This window comes from Notamacropus eugenii, chromosome 2 (genome assembly GCF_028372415.1).
Source record: "Notamacropus eugenii isolate mMacEug1 chromosome 2, mMacEug1.pri_v2, whole genome shotgun sequence".
In the NCBI taxonomy this organism is placed as follows: Eukaryota; Metazoa; Chordata; class Mammalia; order Diprotodontia; family Macropodidae; genus Notamacropus; species Notamacropus eugenii.
In genome coordinates, this window is record NC_092873.1 from 51,097,813 (window position 1) to 51,117,494 (window position 19,682).

Sequence of the window (19,682 nt, forward strand, 5' to 3'; positions counted from 1 at the left end):
CCATGGCCATCTCCCTGACACTATCCTTTCTGTTGTCTCTTCCAGGCTATGACCATCCTATTTCTTGGCCTTCTACCTCTCCCACTAAATTGAGATGCCACCAGTGCTTGGAAAAAAATCTTCCCAAACTAGATCACATCATTATGCAGTGAGTTCATATTCACCTACTTTGGGGGAGTGTAGGTCAGAAAATTTCCCTCAGTGAATGAGGTTCTTTTGGCCCCAAGTATTGTGGAAAATTGATAATTCATAAGATATCCTGTCCATTAACAACACTCTATTTTGTATTACCATCATTGTTGTACATTTTCACAGAATATAAATTCTAGAGTAGCTACTGCCTTGCAAACTCCATTGTTTCTCATATAGGAAACACACACAGTGGCAGGAAGATGTCAACAGTTAAAATTTATTCAGAAGACCAAGATTAGTAGGGATGCCCCAAACACTAAGGAGCAAAACAAACTAGAAAAATATACCTTTTGCATGAACTTAAAACTCCTCTGGACCCCTGGCTTCCTTGGACTTTTATCTAACCTTGGCCCAGGTTCCTTTGCTTCCCACAGTGGATCTTGACACTACCATATTCTGCTTCTAAGCCTAACCTGCTCACCACCTCAGGAGAACTGACTCTTGTCTCCCCAAACTCCCCACTTGCCTCTAGCCCTTCCCTCAGACATGTGACCTTTACAGGCTGCCTCACTCAGACCAGGCTACTGGGTCAGTTCACTTTATAGCAATGCTCTCTGGAGGCATCTCTTTCTGGCCAGATCTATCCTTGCACCATTCCTCTCCCTCTGCTTAAGCTGGACAGGGAGGAGAGACATTATTGAACCTGGTCTTATGCATCTCTGTATTCATTCTTCTCAGCATGGACAAGTTTAGGATCTCACATGTCCCAGATGTTCAGTGATCAATTCTATACAACAAACGAATAGTAAACGAGTGTCTGACTTACCTAGTAAATAGAGATAGTTGGTCTCTGCTAATCTGGAGTGCTTTGCTGTCTGATTCAAGATGTTGTAAAGCATTGTTGGCTCACACAAAAGGAATCCAGCCATTCTACTGGGAAGAGACAATAAGGAACTTGCATAAATATATTTCTTTCCACCTTAAAAAAGTCATTTACTACGAAGCAATAGATCAATTCAAATCTCTACTTCTTAAGCTATTAAGTTAGAGAAACAAAGAATCATTTGAATGTCCGTAAGAAGCAACTTCAAAGAATTAAAAATGTAGCATCTTCAGTGAAGAATGTTTAAAAAAAAAATATTGTATTAAGCAAGATGAACTTGCATTATGCAGCAAGTAGGTGGTGCAGTGGATAAAGTACCGGGCTTGCAATCGGAAAGACTCATCTTCCAGAGTTCCAATTTGGCCTCAGACACTCACTAGCTATGTGACCTTGGGCAAGTGACTTAACCCTATTTGCCTCAGTTTCCTCATCTATAAATGAGCTGAGAAAGGAAATAGCAAACTACTCCAGTATCTTTTTGAAGAAAACCTCAAATGGAGTCGAAAAGAGTCGGACATGACTGAAAAATGACTGAACCACTTGAACTTTGCATATACATGCATATGTATGTACATATATATATGCACAGTACATATCCATATATGTATATATATATGCATATATGTGACTAGGTAGGATATAGAATGATCAGAAAGATATTTGGGGCTCTACAGTCAATGATTAGCTATAATTTTAAGTCATTTATCTAATATAAAAGTTCTGTTAAAATCTTATTCTCCATACTGTCAAACATAATCAAGATGTTGGTTGATTTTATTAATTTTTTTTCTTTTTCTTTCCTAATATTTGTTATAGGGGATGGCTCACTGCATGGGGGAAGGAAAGGAAATGTCTGGAAATGAATGAGATATAACAACAAAAGGCACCAGTAAAAATTTAAAAATTCTTATTCACAATAAAAAATAAACAAAATCCAGGCTTATGAGAAGCCAAGATCACTGTTTCTAATTCCCCACTGTTACTTTAATGTCTTTTTTTAAAAGGCAGAACATTATGACTTTTTAATACTGTATCTCATCTGCCACTGAAATTTAGGTTTGTAGAGGTCATATCCTTTTTTTCTAGTTAACACAAACTGAAACTAAAAACAACAATTTCTTAAGAGTTCTATAATGTAAGCTTCTTAAGAAGCTTGTTTTATTTTTTGGACTTTAAAATACTTTAATGATTGATTAATTAAGAAAAGTGTCCTATATCCATTTTGTTGTTAAAAGAATATGCACATATATATTGACCACTGATTAACAGGATCATAGACTTAGAGTTGGAAGGTATTTCCATATTATATGTTCCAAGTCCTTCATCTTTACAGATGAGGAAACTAAAAGCCATTTGATACAGGTAGTAAGTGGCAGTAAATCCTGATTTCAAAACCAGCCTATGATCCCATTGCTGGTGCATGGAACTGCTTGTTCAATGGAGCGTGTGCTGGTTTTGAAATCAGGACTTGCTGCGGATTACTACTTCAAAAACAAACAAAAAATACTCTCCTAGCAAACATTCCAGTCGGGTCCTTAACCAGTGTCTAAATAAATAAAGGTGTATATAATGAAAAGAAAAAACAACTCGGCACATGCTCCATTTCACCAGGAGAGAGTAAAGGTTATACATAACTCTCTCTATACATGGTTCGTATCTGGAAGTGATGTAGATGTGTGAATGTCTTCCGGGAGGAAAGTTCTGGGGGCATGCTGATTCCCCATGCTCCCACAATTGGATCTAGTCGGTCCACGGCCCTTTTAGTCACCTCTTATTAGTTACCTGGGACAGGCAGCGATGGTGTTAACAGAGGCCTGGAAGCTGGGGAGATCTGGGTTCAAGTTCTACCTCTAACACAACCTGGGTGGTGGCTTTGAGAAAGTACTTAATCTCTCGGTGCTCTGGGCACTTCTCCAAGGCTGTGAGCGGCAGACCATGCGGACTTGCGTTAGCGCCAGAGGTCGCACGCCCGGACCCCTTGGGGCCCGGCTAAGATCTTTCGGGTGTCCCGGAGCCCTCCGGCCTAAGGAGCCCTTCTCAGCATCGGGTCTTTAAATGCATAAAATAAGCTACCGAAGAGAGCAAAGGGCACCGATTCTACAGGAAGGCGGCGGCTCGGGCCTCGGGCCCTCGGTGACGCCTTTGGCCAGACCGGACGCTGGGCCCCGCCGCGCCCCTGCTCCGACCGGGATGGAGGCCCAGTCCTTGCCTGGATTCACCTTTGTATTCTTCATGGCCATCTATTATTACTGTTATTATTATTATTTAGTATAGCTAGCGCTCCCCTCCCCTCCCTCCCTCCCTCCCTCCCTCCCTCCTTTCTCCCTCCTGCCTCAGCCTCCGCCGCCGCCGCTTCCTCCTCTGCTTCCGCCAGCAACTGGTTGCTAAGGACCAAATGCTGGACGGTTGCTAGGTCAATCCCACCAGACCTCCCAACTCTCGCGTGATTTGAATCTCCTTCGCTTCGTCCCTTTCAACCTTGGTAGCAGGCCGGCCAGCGAGGGGAGGAAGGGGAGGGGAAAACGTCTTGGAGATGTCGCGGGATTTGGAAGGCTGACCTCTCGAGATTGAACCTGGCCCAGTCTGGCCAGAGAAGGAGGGAGGCGTGGCCCGAAGACTGCGGCAAATCGCGTGGGATTGGAGTCCGAGAGCTGAAGGAGGCTGTGGCGTGATTGCGTGTGTGCGTACGCGCTTGCGTGCTTCGTGCGTAGTGGAGGTCGTTGGAGTCACAGGCCGCTCTCCTTCCCGGCACCGGCCCGCGCCCTCGGTCAGTCCCCACCATGCTGTCGTCCTTCGCCCGCCCCGTGGGCGCCGCCCTCCGCCGCGGCCTAAGCACCTCGGCGCAGGTAAGGAGGCCCAGCAGGCCCCGAGGTTCTGCCCGGAGAGGCCCGCCGTGCCCTTTCCAGAGAGGGAAACTTTGGTCGGGGGAGGCCCGGGAACGTCACAGAGTCGTAGGATTATAGCTAACAAGACTGGGGGCGTGTGAGTTCCCGGGAAACTGAGGAAGGGAACTTCTTTATAAGGTGCTTGCTAAGAGCCCGGCCCAGTCCGTACTGCCCTCAAAGGGGAGACCCTCCTCCCATTGCTCCTCTCCAAGGGACTCATCGGTGGCAGGGGGAAGGAGGTTGCCGCAGGTCTCAGGATGACTCATAGGAAGGATTTGAATTCAGGTCTTATTTTTTAAATAATATTTTATTTCTTCCCCAAAATTATTTTTAACATTTTTTTTAAAGTTTTGAGTTGCAAATTCTATCCTTCCTTTCTCCTCCCCCCCCCCCCCCCCATTCCTGAGATGGCAAGCAATCTGATATAGGTTATGCATGTGCAATCCTGTAAAACATTTCCATATTAGTTATTTTGTGCAAGAAGACCCGAAGAAAGAAAGAGAAAAATAGTATACTTCCGTCGGTATTCAGACGTCAGTCAGTTCTTTCTCTGCAGGTGGAGAGCATTTTATCAGGAGTCCTTTGGGAGTGTCTTGGATAATACAGCTGTCATCATACAATGTTGCCGTTACTGTATACATTGTTCTCCTGGTTCTGCTCACTTCACTTTGTATCTATTCATATAAGTCTTTCCAGGTTTTAATGAAGTCATCTTGTTCTTCTGAGTATTTTATTACCGTAATATGCTACAAGTTTTTCAGCAGTTCTCCAATTGAGGGACATCCTCTCATTTCCATTTCTTAGCCACCATAAAAAGTTGCTATAAATATTTTTGTGCAAATAGGTTATTCTCTCCCCCAACCACCCCTCACCACTACCAATATCAGCATTCTTCTCTGGCTCTCATTTATCAGCTGGCAGCAGGCAAATCATTGACTAGTCTGGACCATCTATTACATGAGGAAACACAGCAGATGATTCAAAATTTAGATTTGAATCCAAGCCTTTCTGGCCCCAAGTCTAATACTTTAGCTGTATGGGGGAGTTGTAAAGAATTCAAGGTGTGACTTATTTGAGTGGAGAGGGTGTCCTGGAGACCTCCAAATACCTTCTAGACACCAAGACATCTCCCCTGTATGAACCCTCCCAAAGACAGTCTTTTGCCACAGTTATTGCCCCTTGGTCCCCAGGAACTTGGGGTAAGGATTGGTTTACCTACCACCTTAATTCCTTCCTGGGCTATAGGACTCCAGTGGAGAAACTGTCCCAGAAACCCTGGTTTCTATTTGGAAGTTACCAGATGCTTTTTGAGATTATTGTTGAGGGTAAATGGAGCTTATTGTAGGAGGGTGGAAAGAGAAAGTAATGTCCTGGATCCCTGGAAACATCAGCTTATTTTTAACTTCACCTTTTTGGGGCAAGTTATTTCTCCTATCTGGACCCCAGTTTCCACATAAGCCTGGTCCTTCTCTGATTTTCTCAGATAGTAGCTCCAGGTCTGTGGGAGGAGTCCTTTATCAAAAAGTAGACTAGAATGTTAGGGTTTTGCTTCTTGCTTCAGTAAATGAATGATATATCATTCTTAGTTGACTTGCTTTTGAAAAGATAATGCTTTGGTATGAATGAACCAATCAGTAACTTTCTGCAGTGAATACCTTTTATTTGCCCCACAAAGAATAAAGAAACAAAAAGATCATTCTTCCCTGGTGGAATTAATGATCTAGTTGGGAAGGTAAGAGGAACATCCCTGAAATGTTTAGCAGTTCAAAAAGTGGTACAATAAAATCTGCCCAGAACTAGTTATAATATCTATGTAGCTGAATATTCCAGATAAATTTCAAACCACTTTGGATAATAATCTTTCCAAAATTTATTATAAATTTTTCCCTCCTTGCTAAATGTAGGGCATAGAACGTAATCTTTTCTTAATGATTCAACATTATATATGCACATTGTTTATGCTGCTTAGTAATGTGTACTTTCAGGATATGGGAGGGTACATAGGGCACCTTATCTCTGTACCAGCGTCATCTTTGTTCTGTATTATTTTTCTGGGTCCTCCTTCACCATCAGTGGTCCTTATCCTTTAGCTATGAGATTTCCAGCTGGAGCAGACAACCACTTTCTGATTTACTACTAATCTGCTGTGTATTTGAAAGCCGTCTAATTAAATTTGTTAAAATTCTTAGTGAAAATTGACCCTGAATGAGGACTTGTCCTGCTACTAGAGTACATAAGCTTTACTGAATGGAGTTTTGTATTTTGACTGGAGGCCTTTTTTTTTTTTTTTTAAACTATGTATTGACCATGCTTTTGGTAGTTGAAGTTATTAGATTGCTAAGCTCTATTAAGGCATTTTACTAAATTCTAAAGATGAAAGGAAGTGATGAGGGCCCCAGGGAGAGTTTAGGTAATATAGAAACTAAAGATCAACAGAATTTTATGTTTGAAAAAGATCTTGTTTTGATTTTCTACCACTGACTAGCTCTGTGACCTGTAACTGGCTCTTAGGAGAGGAGAGAAGAGAAATAACAAGAGAGGTTGTACTTGGAACCTAAAGAGTGGGGAGGGTCTGACCCATTTGGGGGTTTCCTCAAGTGTAAGTGGTGTTTGAAGAATAAAAAACTTCAAATAAATAAAATGACTCTCTTCTCAATAAGCAAGTCATTATTCTTGGTTATGTCCTTTTAGGATGTAAATGGGGAGCTCAGTTTGGACATGTTGTAACTGGCATTCAGGAGTGTGTGTCATGCAGCTTCCCTATCACTTTCCTTTTTAACGCCTGCCAAGTTGAAATGTCGGAGATTGGCTGTAAGCACAGAGGCAGCAGCATTTAGTAAGTTTCAAAATGAAACAAAATTTGTCTTAACACCCAGAACCAGGTCAAACACTTAATAGGCATTTAGTAAACATGAGTCCATTCCCAACCTCTCTTGCCTTCTTCCTTCACCCCTTACCTCTCCCAGCATCTCCTCTAGGATGGTCAAGAAGAACTGTCGGCACTCAGGGGGACTAATCACCTGTTCCAATATCTTTCCCTTCCCCCGATTTTGTCTTTCTTAGAAGCCGCCTTAATGATCAAATGTCAAGAACTCTACCTCTTTGCCTTGACTGCTTGACTGCTCACAGAGCTTGAACTCTCCCAATTGTTCTTTCTGATGAGATGGAGTGCCCTGTCGTTATTCCCAGCAACCCCCTGCACTGTCATCTTAACTGTTTAAGTAACCTGAGAACCTCTGGGTTTTGCTGTTTGCTCCACTCTTGCACCCTTAGGAACTTCAGGACTTTACGTCTTCCTGACAAATGAACTTTTATGCACTCTCTCCCCTGATTAGAGTGTAAGGTCCTTGAGAGCAAAGATTGTCTGGCTTTTTCTGTTTGAATCCCCAACACATAGAACAGTGTTTGGCACATAATAAGTGCATAATACATGCTAATTCATTCATTCATTCCTTGGGACTCTGTTAAGCTTTCCATTTTAGTTAGAAAGTTTATTACTACTATGGGATTTGTCAGGTAACATCTGTGAAGTGAATTCATTTACTGAATACTTTCAGTTGCTTAATACTTCATTTGTTTATCTAAATGGTACCTTAGTGTTGCATTTAGCCAAGTCTTTTACATGCAGTGATACTGAATTTGTAGGATATAGTGGAAAGGATCTGTGACTTGGAGTTTGAAGTCCCAGGTGCAGGCTCCAGCTGTGAGACCTTGGACCAGTCAGATTCTTGTGGTGTTGGTGGGTGCTGGGAATGATAGTACTTGTACTTCAATTTGTCACATCAGCTGGGAGAATCTGTTGCTCTTTCTTGATTAACACTAATAGAGAATGGTGTTGTGGATAGAAAACAAGCCTAGCAGCCTGTTGTGGCTCCCATAGCCTCCTGCCTGCATGTCCCTGAGCAAATCTTCTGTCCTCTTCTTGGTACCAGTCAACTGTTCTTAGACCCTTTAGTTGAAATCCTGCTGTTCTAGGTGAAGGGAGTTTGCTCACCACAAATTCTTTATCTACACAGTTTAAGTCACAGCTGTGGGCCAAAAAAACCCCCAAAAACCCCCAAATCCCTAATCCTTGCTGTTGTCAATAAAGATCACTTTGGAACAGTGCAATAAGCATTTATAAGAGGGGACAGGCTCCACCCACAGCCTTGGTTCTTGAAGATGCAAATAAAGAAAGAAAATGTTTTCAGCCAATTGGCAGTAAGTAGGAACCCTGTGTTTGAACCATTTCTCTGACCCTTTCTAGTTAGGCCTCAGTTTTCTCATCTGGAACATAAGAATAATAGTACTTAGACCTCTAAGAATGTAAATTTTATAGCGGGTTCCTCACACCATCACAAGTCACAGTTTGGTTAAAATATGTGAACCATCTGCCTCTCCAAGCAGCTAGAGTGAGAGGACCTCTATGCGAATCCTGGTTCCATCACTTACTGCCTGTGTCAGTTTGGACAAGTCACTCTTCCTCTCAGGGCCTGTAAAATGAGGAGGATGGATGCCATGACCGGAGGTCAAGAAATGTCTTGAGTAAAATGCACACTCCTCCCCAGCTTATTCCTAAAGCCCTTACTAATCTTTCACCAACTTGCCTTTCCACACTCCACTCAGTCATATTTCAGCCCCACTGGCCCTAAGCTAAGTATTTGATTTCCCACTTTCATGCTTTTGAACAAAAACTACTCGTACCCCATGTCTGGAATGGTCTCACTCCTCACCAGCCTCTTAGAATCATCCATTTGGACCTGAAAGGGCTCAGAGGAGCCACCTAGTCCAACCCTCTCATTTTACAGATAAGGAAACTGACTTGAACAAACTGTAGCAAGTAGCAGGGTTGGAATCTGACCCAGAGTCCTCTGACTCCAACATTCTTGTCTTGGCTTAAGTGTTTCTGAGTTACATAAAAAGCAGAGCCAGGGGTTTGAACCCATGTTCTCTGATTCCAGATCCCACCCTCTTTCCACTTTTCTATTTCCCTCTTAGTCCAAAACTCCCATCCTCTGGGAAGCCTGCTCTGATCCTCAGATTATGATCCCTTGTAGACAGTGGGGCTTGTATGTAGTATACAAGGTTGCACTTTGAGAGCATGCATATTGTATTTGACTCTAACCCCAGCCCCTGGCGGTACCTACCTTCCACACAGAGGCTCCTTAATCAATACTTGTCAGTTGATCTGGATGTTTCATGGTCTCCTTGATGCTTGACCATGCTGACCTGGGGAGAAGCCCACATAGCCCAACTTGAACTAGCTCAGCTTTATTCCTGTCCCTGTTTTCTGCCCTGATTTTCTGGCCAGTTGTCTCTCAGTGAGCAGCTGGGCACTAGGGAGAGACAGCTGACCTTGGGGACAAGAAGGCTTGGGTTCAGGTTTGGCTTCAGACACATACTAGTTGTTGAAATTAGGGGAAGTCCCTGAACTTCTCAGATAACTGAAGAATGAGTGGTTGATGAGGTGCATTGGGAAAAGGAGTTTCAGGATTGGGAAATTCCCTCTACTAATGACATCCTCAAATTGAGTTTAGGGCTTTGTTTTAAAGCACCTTTGAGATCCTTCCAGTGGACTGACAAGTAGGTGCAGAATGGAGCTAGTGTGTCTTCAGTTAGCATCTTTTAATACATGATGGGCCTTTGAACCATATTGTCATGCCTTTTATTATATAGAGAGCAAAAAGTATTTGCTTCCTCACCTTAGGGGGTAGAATGAATTTTTTTCTTCCAAGATCATGTCAGAGATTCAGTTAGCTGAGAACTCCCAAGATTAGTGAAATGGTAAGGAAGTAGAACAATCTTATGGTAGCCTCAGTGGAACAAAAGCATTTTGATACTCCTTTGCCTAAGGAACTGCTGTCTAATTGACTTCTGCCATGGAACAGAATTGTTTCTGAGGGGCTGGCCTTAACTTAAATTTACCATAGATACGGTTTTAGTTGGAGATGAATGAGTGAAAGAAAAAGGCATTTGTTAAAGGCTCAGTATATGCTGAACACTGGAAATACAAAGTAAAACAACCCTGCTCTCAAGGACCTCAGATTCTCTCGAAGGGACAGACACTGCCCTTAGTAGATTAGTTTCTGGTACAAATTAAATGGAAAGGTTCTATGGTCTTTAGGGCTCAGTGACAAAACAGGTGGTACAATGTCATTTCCATTGATGAATCCATTTCTGTTTCTGATGTTGAACCACTTGAAGGAGCCAAGGACTTTGGTGGCAATAGCTGCTGAGGTGCCGGGGGCTGCTGTACCTACAGAGGAAGTCTAGGTCCCTTCTTCACTAGGGTTATGACTAAGATAGTGTCAAGTTGAACAAGACCATCATGTGGTGGTGGTGTTTGGTCATTTCAGTCATACTCTTCATGACCTTATTTGGAGTTTTCTTGGCAAAGAGACCGGAGCCATTTCCTTCTCTGTCTTTTTACAGATGAGGAAACTGAGGCAAACAGGGTAAAGTGACTTGCCCAGGGTCTGACAGCTAGATTTGAATTCACTTCTTCCTGGTTCTTTGTCCACTGTGCCTCCTGGCTGCTCATTTATATGATCATCATATACATGCTATTTAAAACAGCAACTCTTTTTCTGGCAGCTTGGCTGTTAGACATTATCTGAATATTCTTTTTTTCTACTGAGCGTGATGCATAGCTTCCATGTAGGAATTTTTATGCCTTCTTATGAATCTGTTGGTATTGTTTTTCTTTCCTTTTTTCCTTTTTCTAGAATAATGCAAAAGTAGCTGTGCTAGGTGCTTCTGGAGGAATTGGACAGCCACTTTCGCTGCTGCTGAAGAATAGCCCTTTGGTGAGCCGTCTGACTCTCTATGACATTGCTCATACCCCTGGTGTAGCAGCTGATTTGAGCCACATTGAGACCAGAGCAACTGTAAAAGGTACTGCCAGTGAGCCCACAGCATCTGTACTTGACTTCTATTTTGAGTGAGTGAATGACCCTTTTACTTTGGAGTCAGAGGGCTTGAGTTGGTCTCGGTCTATACTTAGCATGTGATTTTTAGTTTTAATCAGACATTTACAATCTTAAAGCTTCATTGTTAATATAGACTTTAAAGTTAAATGCTTGAACCATGTTTGAGCTTTAACAGGCAGAAACCTCCTTAAGCAGCAATGTCTAAAAAACTTTGTTGCATTTTAATTGAGCTAGTCTCCTAAAGCTTATGATGTGAAAAATTAGAATCCAGGCTGCTCTAGTCACCCCTTTCTGGGACTATTATAATAATCTTTTGTCTATCACTGACTTTAGGGATTTTATGTAGCGCCAATGTGATATTCACAGTGTCTGCAGTGGCCATGAATATCTCGGCACCATTCTGAATCGTGAAATATAACAGACTCTCCACATGGAAGACAGAACGAAAACATTTATTCAGACACCAAGAAGCCAAATCCATCACAGCAACAAAAATCTATACACAGTAACAATGCAGAGGACAACACGAGCCCCAAGCCTTCCCCCCCTGCTAAGCTTCCCACAAACCACCTGCCCTAAACTCATGCTAGCCAGCTGCCTGCTTGCCTACATCCTTCCTAGCTCTGACCAAATTTCCTCTCAGCTCTGCTCTTTCTGTTCTACCCCTTCAAACAAGCTCCTCCCACCACAGGTTTCACGTGACTCAGATTTCCATGTGACCCAGGCAGGTCACATGGGTCTATTAATGAATGGGAAAGATCTTCCCATTTAAATTGCCATTACATTTGGGTCCATTCTAAACTTGCAGATATACTTGTCTCAGGAGACAATTGAGACATCGCATTTTTTTAACAGAAAGCGTCTGGTTTGAAGTCAGAATTTACTTCAGGTCTCTATTCTTCCTAGTTTTGTTACTAGACAAGTCATTTTTAGTTTCCTTGTCTGTATTACCTAGCTGGGCTATTGGTGAGGAATGGACTATCCTAGCACGAGTTACCTAATAGTCAGTGACTCCATCAAAGGATGGGCCTGTGAGAGGCAAAGTTGCTACTCACCAGAGGCAGATAAGTGTCCTAGAAGCAAAGCCAAATGGTACTGATGATGCCTTCCCCCCTTTCTCCATCTCATATTGGGGAGGTAGGTGGAGGGGGGAGTGAAGAATGAGCTGGTCTAGCACAGGGAAGTTGGGAAGAGGGGAGGCTAGACTCATACTGGTAGGGGATGATAGGATAGAGTTGGGCCAGGGTCTTAAAGACTGTTGGGAAACAACATTAAGTGGGATCCATATGTAAAAGTATGAACTCTTACTCATTTGAAACATTTGGGTGTGCTGGAATTTTGCCCATTTCCTTTCCAGATATAAGTTAGCATCTCTGGGTCAGAAAAGGGTGTGATTTTAGTGAACTGTTTTTTCCTAGGTTACTTGGGACCTGAGCAGCTGCCAGATTGCTTGAAGGGCTGTGACGTTGTTGTGATTCCCGCAGGAGTCCCCAGAAAGCCAGGTATGTTGGGTAGAACTACTACTTTCGCCCCCAGCACGACCACCTTCCTCCCCCACCTGCCCCAGGGCCAGACTCGGACCCAGGATGGCAGCAGTGGTGGGAGAAGAGAAGCTGACTCAAATGCCAACCCCTTTGCTTTGCTTCCAGGAATGACTCGTGATGATCTTTTCAACACCAATGCTACAATCGTGGCTACTCTGTCTGCTGCCTGTGCCAAGCATTGCCCAGAAGCCATGATCTGTATTATTGCAAACCCGGTAAGCATCCTTTTCCCTAGGCAGCTGAGTGTGAGGCATAAGGTAGACCTGGCACAGAGAGGGCACTGCTGGGAGGGATTTGTCTTAGGGTTTTGTCTCTGTTTTGGAGTTTGTTGTTTTTGGATCGAATTTTATCTTAACACAGCCAAACATAAACAGGTTGTCCCTTGGAGTTAAGCAGAACCAGAACATGATTCCATTCTTCAGCTTATGAAAAGAAGAACGCTTGTGTGGGTTAACTTGGGTGAAGCAGGACCTGGGTGTAACCCTTTGTCCTTCAGCAGAGTCTTCTTGCTGATGGACAGACTTGTTTAGGGCTGTGTTCTCTTCCCTCTCACTTCATGGCAGGCCCCCAGGTGCCTCCGAAGTCTTGATCACAGACATTGGTTCTTGTGGTGTCTGAAGTCACGGTATTCATTGCTGCCATGTGTGCTGGCACTTGGAATGTGTTTCCCTAACATTTATTAGGTTTCCATAAATGAGGACTGGCTCGTCCAGCTCTCTGGCATTAGACTCCCTTTAATGCTTTGACGGTTTATAATAGATTTAACCTAGGTAGTTTTCTTCCTTTAATGGCACCCAGCCATTTTTCTCCCTCTCTACTAGATTTCAGTTTTTGCCCTTTGCTCTTTGGCAATATTGTCTGGTCTTCCTCCTACACGATTAGTCATTGCTCTTTAACTCATCTGTCCTCTGCTGCCACTGACTTATTGGCTCCTATTCAGCCCTCCCTACAGCCTCCAGGCATATGTGGATATCTTCTCCCAGGATACTTCTAGAGCAGGAGCATTCTGCTTTTTCAAACATTTGAGCTAAACTTGGATTTTAGTATCAAAGACAGACTGAATGAAGGTGCCCAGTGAAGGAAGATGGTCTTTATCCAGTAGCTAGAGATGGTTCCCATGCCTTCTTGGTGCTGGTCTGCTAGATAGTTTTTTCTCCTTGAGGGTCTGGACTGCAGCTACTGGAAGGATTTTGTTGTAGTTACTAGACTTCAAAAGGCCCTGCTGTGCTTTGGGGTGGCATTCACAGCTTCAGACTAACCTGGACTGAGTAGGTTATGATGAAGACACATTTAAAGTTGGCACCTTTTTAACACGTTAGTTTTTTAAAGGCCATGAAATATGTCTAAGCCTGTGCTTTAGAGCTTATCAGCCCCAGCACCGATGCTTCAGGCATTGGAAGGGGCAAACCATCTACCAAAATATTTTCTCCTTAGTGTGGCAAGAAGAAATGTGGCACTCTCAGCTTTATAAACATCAGGTCGTCTTAAACTCAGATGAATTTGAAAGTTTATCAGTCAGTACCTTATGTGATGCTTTGTCCCTCTCATCTCCAAAACTGTGGGGAAGTAATACCTTGTCTGTTGCCTTTTCTAGGTTAACTCTACCATCCCGATCACATCCGAAGTTTTTAAGAAACAAGGCGTGTATAACCCTAACAAAATCTTTGGTGTAACAACCCTGGACATAGTCAGAGCAAATACTTTTGTTGCAGAACTGAAGGTAAGACTCACTTCAGCTCAGACCTTCCCAGCTTATCTCTTAGCCAGATTTAGGGAATTTTAAGTTAAAATTTAACTGGTCTTGATTGGTTTCTTTAGTCATGTAGGCTCTTTGGGGATCGGAGGCTCATTTCACACTCTGGGTCACAGGACTTTATTCTAACCTAGTGCATCCAAAAGAATTTTGCAGCTTGCCAGCTCTAGTGAACTGCCATGGGGTGGGAGTGGGAGGGCATCTTGGATTGGGGATCCCTGAAGGCTGGGGAAATGTGCTGATGTTTCATGTCACATGACACCCATGTTTCCTGGCTCCCCTGACAGTTCACCAGGTGGCGGATGACAGGTGTATCAGACAACCTTTCTTAAACCTAACTGGCCCCTTAGAGCAGGCTTTCTTGACCTTTTGCTTGTCGTGGGCTTCATTGGCAGTCTGGTAAAACCTGTGCATCCCTTCTCTGAATCATGTTCCTAAATGCATAAAACAAAATATATTGGATTCCAGAGACACAATTATGATGAAATATAGTTATCAAAATATTTTCTTAAAAAACAAGTTCACAGACCCCAGGTTAAGATCCCTTACCTTAAAGTTAGTTTCTTTTATTCACCTCTAGCCAGCTTTTTGAGGTGGTGTTAGGCCTGAGCTTTGTGGCCTGTCCCTTTATCTTTTGAAAGGAGTTTGTTTTTGATAAAGCTCTGTGGATTTGGGGGCCTCAGTGTTATCAGGATGAATATTAGGCAAGGCTTATAGAAAAGTTCATGCAGAACCTTACAAGTGAACATCTGTTTAAAAATTAACTGAGCCTTAAATTCTCACCAGGACCTTGATCCAGCTCGAGTCAATGTCCCTGTCATTGGTGGCCATGCAGGGAAAACTATCATCCCCTTGATCTCTCAGGTATGTGCTGTGGTAAGGGTGTGCTCCCTGTTGGGTAGTGTACTCAAAGAAATTTTCTCTAATAAAAATACCTGGGAAGGAGGAAGCCGTCTCCAGTCTTTGCCCTGAGATTGATTTCTAAAGGGATCATAAGGTTCTTGATCAGAGGCTACATGGTCCAGTTTCCTCATTTAAAGATGAGCAAAATGAGGTCCAGAAATGTGAAGGGACTTAGCCAAGGTCACAAAGAATCATAGGTCTAGACAGGACACCAGAGACTGCCTGAGGTCTCCTTTCTCCCGTTTTTTTACAGACAAGGAAATGACCCCAAGGAGGGGAATGAGTTGTCCAGTCATCCAAGTGTCAGAGGTGGGATTTAAAGCCAGCATTCTTTCCACCCTGAGCTTCCAGGGTCAAGCCTGGGCTGTGTTTCATTTAGTGAGGCTTGCCAGTTAATCTGCCTCGGTTCGTGTTAGCACTGGATGTAGACTGCATTCTATGACTTCTGAAGAAGGGATGGCTTCATGAGAAAGTGAGGGAGCCGAGCTGAGGCCTGCTGCTGTGTCACTTACTTACTCTTCATGGATCCCTGTGACCCACGAAGCCCCCAGAGTTACTGGGTAATTAGTAATTTATTAAGTAGACTAGCTTGCAGTCAATAAATTGATGGTTTCTCTTGGTCACCAAATTCTCCCAGGGAGACTCTGAAGCCCCTTAAATCCCTTCGGAAAGGGAACTCCCCTGACAAGTGGAGCTTCACCCTGAGTGGTGGACATTCAGTGATGCCGGGAGGAAATGGGCCAAAAGTTTCAGCTCCTCCTGCGGAGAAATCGAGAACAGGCTTGATCATGAGACTGCAGCCTCAAGGCATCCGGGCAGGGGAAACCTTTTCCATCTGGACTTGTCTGGCTAGTGTTCTTCCTGAGCTAGGTGGAACCCACCCACCCTAGATATCTGCCTTGGGAGCTAGGAGTAATCTCTCCACTCAGGCCTGCCCTTCAGAAACTGACCTTTTCAGGAGCTGGTTCTTAACAGAAATGAAAGGAAGAGGGTAAATCTCAGATTAATTAGTTATTAATGTGACAGCATAATATTAATTTCTCTCACTCCATTTGGGCTTTTCTTGGCAAAAATACTGGAGTGGTTTTCCATTTTCTTCTCCAGCTGATTTTACAGATGAGGAAACCAAGGCAAACAGGGTGAAGTGACTTGTCCAGGGTCACACAGCTAGTAAGTGTCTGAGGCCAGACTTGTACTCAGGAAGAAGAGTCTTTCTGACTCCAGGCCCAGTGCTCCGTGATTATGGCACCACCTAGCTTCCTTAAGTTAGGGCCTAGTTTATCATAGCTCTAGAAAGCACTGAATAGATTAGTCTTTTAAAGACTGTTTTTTATCTAGATAAAGAGTCTCTTCCAGTAAAATCTTACTTCAATTGTAGGACAGATCCTGAACCCTGAAAGCCAGCCAGCTCTCCTGGATCCTGCCAAGCTGGAGGCTTTGAGTATGGGCCTGGTCATGGCCTCTAGGGCTGTTGTCTGAGAATCAGCCAGGTTAATTCTAAAGGAGCTCTTCACCTGATGGGCCACACACTGACTGGGCCTTAGTCCCACAGCAGCTCTCAGAAACCTCCTGAATCAGAGAAGTTGTGACCTGTTTGTCCAGGTGTGCCTACCCCTACTCTGCTGAAAACGCAGGTCACTGGAGTAAAGGAGGTTGTTAAGGAGCAAGCTGAGGATCTGTTGTTGTTTTAGAATAACCCCATCTCTTTGGTTTCCAGTGCACACCTAAAGTAGAGTTTCCTGAGGATCAGCTAAAAACCCTGACAGGAAGGATCCAAGAGGCTGGGACAGAGGTTGTCAAAGCTAAAGCTGGAGCAGGTGGGTTCTCTTGTGCAGCATCTCTGGGGCTCAGGGTGCTCTCTGCTTATCTGTGTTAGGGCTAGTGAGCTTCCATATGGGTCAGGGGAATTGACTGGTGTTCGAGCCAGACAATAAAGCCTAGTCCAGAGTGCTTTGGGCGAGGGGCTGGGGGTGCAAGGTACTCTTCATGAGTGTTCAAGATAAAGGGGGAAAGCAAATGAGATTTTGACTACTAAGCATGTGACTACCAGCACATTTTGTGCTGGTGTCAGTTTCAGAAAATACCGTATTTAGGTCTCTGATTTCTACCTTCATCTCCTTGTTGAACTATTAGCCTGGACCAACCTGATTTTATTCTTTTAGGTTCTGCTACCCTATCAATGGCCTATGCCGGTGCCAGATTTGTCTTCTCTGTTGTGGATGCAATGAATGGGAAGGAGGGAGTTGTGGAATGCTCCTTTGTCAGATCAGAAGAAACAGAGTGCTCCTATTTTTCCACACCCTTGTTGCTTGGGGTATGTTTCAGAGATGGACCTGTGCTCTGGCAGAGCCGAAGCTTCTGGCTGTAGAATTTCCTTTCTGAGATAATGGTAGCAGTTCGGTGCTACACTGAGTAATGTAGACTTTAATGTCCGGAGATGAAACAAGATCCAGAGAGGCCCTCGGTTTTTAATAGAATTAGCGGCATCAGGCTTAGTCACTTAGGCTTACATCTGGGCCTCCCATTTTTGCCTCTCATTGGGGCAGCCTGTTCTATAGAAATTTAGGATTGGGAAGGGGCCTCAAAGGTCATCCAGTCCAGCTCATTCCAGAAGAACACACTTCAGTGCTTTGTTCAGCCTCACAGTGTCCTTGATCATGGGCAATCAGCTTTTACTTGAAGACCTCAGAGGGAGAACCCACTACCTGCTGAGGCATCTGGCTTTAGGACCTTCTGAGTTCTTGATTGCTTTGAAATCTGGGCAGCCCTTTCACAGTTGGTGGATAGCCGTTTTTACTTTATTCCTTCCCCTCAGATCTGTTCAGTCTGAAGGGCCCAGGCATCTCCCCTGTCCTCCTTGTGGCCTGGTTTCTGGATTCCTCAATAAGCTGGATGGGTGAGAGTGAGGCCTGCCCAGTACCAGGCCTGTGCTTCAGACAGCTCCAACCAGCTAAAATGGGTCTTTTCCCACACAAACTCCAGTGCTGGTGAAATTTAGTATGACAGAGGCTCCTTTGTTTAGTACTAGCAGGTCTGTGATGGAAGAGTCCGTCCTGACCTCTTCAGCCTAACACTTGGTATATAAATAATAGGAATCTTTTGCGTCAGGTAAAGGAGCCGGCTGCTCTCTCTTAGTCACAGATGTGAACAGGACAGAAATCCGTGCTTTTTTATTTTTTAGCCATTTAATCTAATTTAATGAAAAGAACAAAACCTGAGATTGTGGCCCTGATTCGTCCTAACTCTCAAGTATGGGAAAAGTCACTTGACCTTGCTGTACCTCAGTTTCTCTCTCTGTGGCAGTGGGATAATATTGCCAAGCCCCCAGAGTTTTAGTGAGGGTCACATATGATTGTGTGTTATGTTGTGCTTTGTAAATACAGTAACTAGCAATAATTGACTCAGGTAAATCTTAAAATAGTTTCATTCCTTAGTCATCTATGTAGTGATAGTAAAGGAGGAAAGGAGCACAGGATGATTGATATCTTTGGGGGAACCCTTAGGACAGGGGATCAAACTGACCCCTACAGTAGAAGAATCCCTGAGGCTACGTATCAGCTTAGAAAACCACCTGTTAACATAATCTGGGTTCATTTCCCAATTCCGTTTTAATCTGGTTCTGAGGTTTTTGTAACTATCATTTACAGCATAAACAGTCATCGGTTGGAGGGGCGTGTTTTGCTGTATTAGATGCTGTTGCTGAAATACCCAAAAAGGCCTTTGATTTTCTTCTGTTAACAGAAAAAAGGCATCGAGAAGAACCTGGGCATTGGCAAACTCTCCCCTTTCGAGGAGAAGATGGTTGCTGAGGCCATTCCTGAGCTGAAAGCTTCCATCAAGAAAGGAGAGGATTTTGTGAAGAACATGAAGTGAGGAAGCCATACTCTGAAAAAAGGAGCCCATTTCCTTAATTTATTAAAGCATCATGTCACTTGAAAGATATTTCATATACAGTGCATCCTCGTTGAGGAGATTGATTGTAGTAATGAATCTTGTCGATTGGTATGTTGGCACATCAATAAAATCTGTCATCTTTTTTCCCCCTGTGGTACCTTCTCTGAGCCTTCTCTGCTTTGCTCTCCTGAAATGCCAAGATGGCCTCAGGCTCTAACCAGCCCCATTCCCAGGGTCAGGATCCAGGTACCCACCAGTCTGTCTGGTTAAGGCATAATGCCCTTCTCAGTAATTTTTTAATTTGGTGGAATGGGGAGAGGTGGCTGGGACAGGTGGTCTGGGGGAAACCCTCCTCTAGCCTTTGAGTCCTTGGAGAATGAGTCTAACGTGGGGGCAGGGTTTATGCTTTTAGAGTCACGGGTGTCCTATTTACTTCTCTCACAGTTTCTACACAATCAGCCCACCTTGTGTTCTGGTCACATGGTTGCTTGGCAACATCTTTGATATGGTTTCTCTCCAAAAGGTCAGCATTGGAGACATGTATGTGTGTTGCTCTCCATTCTCCTGAGGCTAATTTGTAATAGATTCTTCCCAAATTGTGATGTTTTCATGATTCTCAGCCATGTGGCATCACTTGAATATGCCCCACAGACTTTCACAGCTCTGGCAACCAACTTTTTGAAATCAATCAAATCGGTACTGCTTCTCAGAATGTGATTCTTCTTAGCTGGACCTGGGGGAATGGAAGGCAAGGGGGTCCGTAGGTAGCTCTTCTGTAGG

The 19,682-nt window shown here is 43.8% G+C and overlaps 2 protein-coding genes across 16 annotated transcripts in view; one reads left to right on the forward strand and one right to left on the reverse strand.

The window, feature by feature from the left end:
• Positions 1 to 3,797, reverse strand: part of STYXL1 (serine/threonine/tyrosine interacting like 1) — a 59,150-nt gene extending 55,353 nt beyond the window's left edge. For 8 of the 14 annotated variants that reach the window (XR_011973942.1, XR_011973943.1, XR_011973944.1 and 5 more), the window contains exons 1-2: positions 3,574 to 3,797; positions 959 to 1,065 (exon numbers count right to left, since the gene is read on the reverse strand). Coding sequence is in view for 11 of the 14 variants with exons in the window: in XM_072640254.1 (XP_072496355.1) it covers positions 959 to 1,065; positions 3,574 to 3,797 (331 nt within the window). In the remaining 3 variants the exon portion in view is untranslated. Of the gene's footprint in view, positions 1 to 958; positions 1,066 to 2,797; positions 3,424 to 3,573 lie in introns of those variants that run through there. The other 6 variants (XM_072640262.1, XM_072640252.1, XM_072640259.1 and 3 more) reach the window with 6 other exon arrangements.
• MDH2 (malate dehydrogenase 2) lies at positions 3,690 to 19,048 on the forward strand. 2 transcript variants are annotated; one of them, XM_072640264.1, is made up of 10 exons: positions 3,754 to 3,861; positions 6,592 to 6,736; positions 10,605 to 10,773; positions 12,227 to 12,310; positions 12,458 to 12,567; positions 13,947 to 14,072; positions 14,892 to 14,969; positions 16,726 to 16,825; positions 17,171 to 17,322; positions 18,750 to 19,048. In XM_072640264.1, the coding sequence occupies exons 5-10, from the start codon at positions 12,460 to 12,462 to the stop codon at positions 18,879 to 18,881; spliced, it is 696 nt and encodes a 231-aa protein (XP_072496365.1). In that variant the 5' UTR covers positions 3,754 to 3,861; positions 6,592 to 6,736; positions 10,605 to 10,773; positions 12,227 to 12,310; positions 12,458 to 12,459; the 3' UTR covers positions 18,882 to 19,048. The 2 variants fall into 2 exon arrangements, with proteins under 2 accessions (XP_072496364.1, XP_072496365.1); XM_072640263.1 differs by lacking the exon at positions 6,592 to 6,736 and having other exon boundaries at positions 3,690 to 3,861.
• The last annotated feature ends 634 nt before the right edge of the window (positions 19,049 to 19,682 follow it).